A 6009-nucleotide genomic window follows, 5' to 3' on the forward strand; every position below is an offset into this window, starting at 1 on the left:
ATCAAATCTAAAATATTTTTAATTGAATTTCGTGTTACAAAATATACTAATAAAAATAAAAATAACAATAATAAAATTTCGTCAAAACTTCAAGTTTAATTTTTGAGATGATATATAAAAAGTGTACTTATCTATCTATCTAGATATTAGTAGTACTGTTAATAATCTAAAAGACATACTCCCTGTATATTTTAAAATAATTAAATTTGATTAGTTTATACAGATTAAAAAAATAATAAATAAAATATAGAATATAAAATTTTATTAAATTATCTTTATTAGTATTTTAATTATTACGATCGGAAAGATAATAATGCACATAATTAATATTAATTAAAGATTATAATTAAAAATATAAAATAAAATTATATTGGAAATGGAAACTAAAAGTGAGAAGTTTTTAAAAACAATTTATTTTATTTTCAAAGCCTTAATCACCATTTACGTGTCTAACATAAAAAAAGAAGAAGAAAAATAATTGAGAAGAAAACACGAAAACTTATCGAATTTTTCATTTTGCCGCCTTGTATGTTTCATTCCCTCCTTTTAGAAGTTTAATAAATTGAACATTTTCATTTAATTTCACTTGCCGCTCTCTTTCTCACTATCTATCCATTTTCTTACGTTTTCCGTAGTTGCTGTGTTGCGCCACTGAGTTGGATTTCGATCTTCGATTTCCCATTCGCAAGTAACTTCCGTTCCCTTCATCTTCTTTAATCTCGCTCTTTTCGATTTCTTAATATCAACTTTCGATTTTTCTTTGCGTATTAGTCGTCAATTTCGCGTTTTATTTGTTGATAGATATTACGTGCTCTTTAGTAGCTCGAAAATTTAGGGCAAATAACAAAAGGTAGAAACTTTGCTTTCACAATTTAGATACTTCACTTTTGGTATTTGTTCATTTCGATTCCCTTATATTTTGCCCACTACAGAGCGAAAACTTTGTTCTTCTTTATCTAATTCAAGTTTTTTTTTTTTGTCGTTGCTAGAACTAATAGATAAATTAATTTCATTTCAGTTTTCACGTGTTCTAGACTAGAACTTGCAGCATTTTCTTGGGCATGAATGGATCATGTCTATATAACACTGTGTATAATATTATCTTTTATGCTAGTAATGCATGATAATAGTACTGACTATACAGCACTTTTAATTCAGATTGAAAGTGTGTTTTGTGTTAGACACTGATATGGCTTGGATGCATGTGGTTTACATTAAAGTATTTCCATTTTCTTAACTTATTATTGGTGCCTGTGTGTCCGCTTCGTGTTTGGTATACATGTCTCAGTCAGTGCTTTAATAGAGTAGTGACGAGTTGGCTTGATTTTATCTTGCTTGTTCTGTGTCAATTAGGTGGGCCACAGAGTGCTTCTTGTGGAGTGCGTGAATAGACACAAGTACAAGGAGGTGTTATTTTTGTGTGATATTGAGGATACTGCAGTGATTGGATCTTTGATATCAATTCACTGATGGAATGCAACAAGGACGAGGCTGTGAGGGCTAAGCAAGTGGCAGAAAGTAGAATCCAAAGGGGTGAATTTGTAGAGGCACTGAAGTTTGCTAACAAGGCTAAAAAGCTGTATCCTGATGTTGAAAACATTGCTCAGATCCTTGCAGTTTGTGAGGTTCACAAGGCTGCACAGAACAAACTCTCTGGGTCTGTAATGGATTGGTATGGAATTCTTCAGACTGAAAGACTTTCTGAGGAAGCAATAATAAAGAAACAGTATAGAAAGCTTGCACTGCTACTTCATCCTGATAAAAATAAATTTGCTGGCGCAGAAGCTGCTTTCAAGTTGATTGTGGAAGCCAATGGGGTTTTGAGTGACCAAGCAAATCGATCTTTATATGACATGAAGCTTAAAGTCCATCCGAGAACTGCAGTACCTAAGACCTCATCCCATCAATCAAATGGGAATGTATCTGCAGCAAAACATGTTCCCAATGTAACAAAATCTCGGAAAAAGTGTTCTTCAAACTTCCCTTCTTGGAATCCCCATCTGAAAGCAGCACAACCGACATTCTGGACAACTTGCAAACATTGTAACACCAGGTTCAACTTCTACACAACATTTTTTAATATGGCCGTACTTTGTCCAAAATGCAGGCAATCATTTGTAGCTCATGCTTTTAGTCACCAGGCTGCCCCACCATTTGTATCGACTATTGCCCCAAATTATGCTCCAATGCAGGCTCCACCAAAACCAGCCTCAAGAAGTAATGGTGGAAACCCCCTTGGTGGTGGATGGGCAGATGCCTTTGTGCAATCGTATCCTTCATTTATGAAAACCTGTGTTACTGGAGTTGGTAAGCAACAGAAAGGTGAAAAGAATGAAGATGGCCATGTTCCTGTGTTGAAAACTATGGATTCACAGACCTCCAAATATGTTGGAAGTAAGAGGGTGAGACAGGCAGCACCAGATTTAAAAGAGAGCTTCAACACTGGAAATGTCAATGAAAAGAAAGACGTCAATGTTCGAGGAAATGATGTTGATCCTTCAATATTGAATGTAAGAAGGTCTTCCAGACAAAAGCAACATGTTTCATATGTGGAAAAATCTGAAGTTGACAATTTTGATATTCCTTCCAAAAAGCCACGACAAAACGGATCATTGCACAATGATGAAGTTCAGAAAAAGAATGCGTCTGAAGAAACATTTGTAAGGAATACAAGGAAAGATGAGCATTCTCATGTTCAAGGAGATAAGGTATTCGAGTCAGATCTTGATCCTAGAACGTTAGACAAGGAAAACTGCTCGCCATTGAATTCAAATGTCCCTTCTACTCCAGAGGTCATTCATTGCCCTGATCCAGATTTTAATGATTTTGATAAGGATAGGGCGGAGGGCCATTTTGGTGTTAATCAAGTCTGGGCAATTTATGATTCCACTGATGCTATGCCGAGATTTTACGCTCTTGTTAAGAAAGTGGCCTCCCCTTTCAAGTTGCAGTTTACTTGGTTGGAACCTAACCCAGATGACCAAGGTGAGGCTGACTGGCATTATGCAGATTTGCCTATTGCTTGTGGTAAATTCAAACTTGGTGACTCTCAGAAAACAACAAATAGTGAAATGTTCTCTCATCAGATTCAGTGTATAAAAAGAAATGGCAAAAGTTCTTACCTAGTGTTTCCCAATAAGGGAGAAACTTGGGCGATTTTCAGAAATTGGGATATCAAATGGAGTTCTAATCCTGAAAATTATTTGAAGCGTGAATTTGCTTATGTGGAAATCCTATCAGATTTTGCTGAAAATGTTGGTATTGAAGTAGCTTACCTAAGCAAAGTGAAAGGGTTTGTTAGCCTTTTTGAGAAAACTGGAAAGAATGGAGACAGCATGCTTTGTATTCCGCCTAATGAGCTTTATAGATTCTCACATCGAATCCCTTCATATAAGATGAGTGGTGATGAAAGGGAAGGTGTTCCAAGAGGCTGTTTTGAACTTGATCCCGCTGCCCTGCCAACAAATTTCGATGATGCTGATTGTGGTGATGTAAATACTGGAGTACCAGCAAGGGAATAATGCACGGAAGTGAAATAGATTCATCGACTTTGGGAAGATCAAGGGAAAAGGTATGAACAATGGCTTGTTAGGCTAATGAAGGATAAGAACACCGGTGTAAAAAAGTGGAGGAAAACCGCATTCCTCAAATTGTTTTGATTAAATCTATGACTTCAAGATGCTACTTTTTGTCATGTGTTTCTTTTTGTCCATATACACCTTGTCTATTTTAAGAATTTATCTTTAATCTTGTGTTTTCTTTTACTAACTCCTAATCTTGTATTGTGGCTTGGCGTTCCTTAATTGTGTATAAAGTTCATTTCCCCTAAGATACTGTCGTTACCTTGACTCAAGGAGTCAACCTTAGTTTGTGTATTGTTGATTGAATCATATAGAGGGTGGAGAGCAATAGGTAGTATCGGATAATATTACACGAGGAGGGCTAGCAACGTATATTTTTTAAGCATTTTTCTTTTATTGATATTGATATGTGACCATGTGACTTTCACATGAATTTAGTGGAATTTATATAATTTTAATCAGTTAAAGAAGTGTGTTAAAAAATATGTGTTAAAAAGTGTGTTGAAAAATGTGTTAAAAAAATGTGTTTTTAATATTATTTTAAGCAAATAGAGCAAGTAGTGTACATGTCAACATAGTGTCCAAGTTTTCTTAGGAATTCTAAAATTTTTAAGAATTTGTTTTAAAATATTATTATTTTCATTATTTTTTTTAAGATAGATTTGAATTATAATTTAATCACAAAAGTTAATTTATCTGAACTATATTTTAGATTAAATATATTAATTTTTGTTAATAAAATTATAATTTAAATGTCTCTTATAAAAAGAATGGAATTAAGTAATTTATAAGAAAAATTACAAAATTAACTTTATTATAATTATAAAACAAAGTAAGTTTTCCATCTAAATTTCAATTGTGTGGGTTGTAAATTTTATTTAGAGATATAAAAACAAACTAAATGATTCTATGATACTAAAAATTTAATCAAAACTAATTAAATTAGTTTGATATTTTTTTTATGGTTGAGTCTAAATTGAACCAAACCAATAAATTTAACATTTATTGATTGGAGTATAATTTAAAATAGTTTGTCTAATACCCAGATCAAATTATTATCTTTTATCAATATTGGTATTTTAAAAATGTGTTTGTTTAAATGTATTTTAATAATTATATATATTATTGAATGTAAAAAAAATAATTATATATATTATTTTTGCACTTCTAGTTAATAAATTTGCTTTAATAGTATAAAAATTTAGTTTTAATTTGTATGTATTGACCGTATATTTGTCGATTAATTCTAAGTGATAAAGTAGATTATTGAAACTATTTCACTTTTTATTATAATTGCTTTTAGAATCACATTTATATATGATTGTGATATATTTTGTAACCTTTTAAATTCTTGTAATTTATTTTATTAAAATTTTAAAAATTTAATCACTTTGATATTTAGATTTAAACTCTGTATGTCAATGATAGGAGTGTGGCCAAAAGGCTGATGAATATCAACATTATTACATCGAGATAGGAGTTGTCATGTAGGTGCATATCAACATTCTTATAAAAAGTGTGGTGCAAGTATAATAAATTTAGTTCATATGATCGGATTGCGTGTATGAGAGAGATTACACTATGGTTTGCTGAATTGAGATGATAAAGTCTCCAGCTGTTTCATTTCATTCTTATTCTGTTTTTTGAGATTTTGGTTTCCTATCTATGTGTTGAGATTATCTTATGGTTTGATGACTGATGTTGATATAATTTTGCTAGTTTATTTATTTATTATCATAGTTGGAATTTTTTTTGTTGGTTTTAAAAGAAATGATAAATACTACTATAGATTTACATATAATTATGATGTCTCGAGTTCGTACTCTAATATAATAAAATTGGTAATTGTTATTTGAGCTAGGACTTGACCATAGCTGGATGATTTAAATTATAACATTTAGCCAATTTGGTGAATGATATAGTTCTTGATGTATAGGGGAAATGAACTAGTTCTCTTTATGGACTGAATTTAGATGTGAATTGGCACATAATGTTATCATCAACAAGTCTATTTTTACAATACATATTTATGTTATATTGTTGATCATGTTTTGTTGGTGTATGTATTGTGGGTTTTTGTTGTTCTCCATCTCCTTAAACTTTATATTGCTTTAATTTCCAAGTTGTAGACAGTAGAGTACACAGGCTTGCACTTGATCCCTCTGTAGTAGAAACACATTTGCAACTTGAATGAGAAATTCGACAAGCTCTTATGATAATATTTGATATTGGCTACAAAACACCTCACCTTACACTTCTGCCATTCGCCTTGATGCATCAAGATCTGCTACTGGGGCACAAACAATAAGGCTGAACAAAATCAATTAAACTAACTGAATCCGAATGTTCCAAGTTGAAATGTGGGTGAGTTGTAGCAGGTCTTGGGTTCATAAATGTTTGTTGTACATGTTTGAGTTGTTAACTGTAT

The 6009-nt window shown here is 32.0% G+C and overlaps 1 protein-coding gene across 1 annotated transcript; it reads left to right on the top strand.

The window, feature by feature from the left end:
• The first annotated feature begins 544 nt into the window (after window positions 1-544).
• LOC101513909 (uncharacterized) lies at window positions 545-3829 on the top strand. The gene is made up of 2 exons (XM_004495706.4): window positions 545-688; window positions 1354-3829. The coding sequence occupies exon 2, from the start codon at window positions 1470-1472 to the stop codon at window positions 3519-3521; it is 2052 nt and encodes a 683-aa protein (XP_004495763.1). The 5' UTR covers window positions 545-688; window positions 1354-1469; the 3' UTR covers window positions 3522-3829.
• Window positions 3830-6009: the final 2180 nt, after the last annotated feature.

The sequence above is a fragment of the Cicer arietinum genome, chromosome 4 (genome assembly GCF_000331145.2).
Source record: "Cicer arietinum cultivar CDC Frontier isolate Library 1 chromosome 4, Cicar.CDCFrontier_v2.0, whole genome shotgun sequence".
NCBI classification, from domain to species: domain Eukaryota; kingdom Viridiplantae; phylum Streptophyta; class Magnoliopsida; order Fabales; family Fabaceae; genus Cicer; species Cicer arietinum.

Excerpts from the sequence above, each read along its gene's own strand:
- LOC101513909 (XM_004495706.4), top strand. The coding sequence starts at position 1,470 with ATGGAATGCAACAAGGACGAGGCTGTGAGGGCTAAGCAAGTGGCAGAA.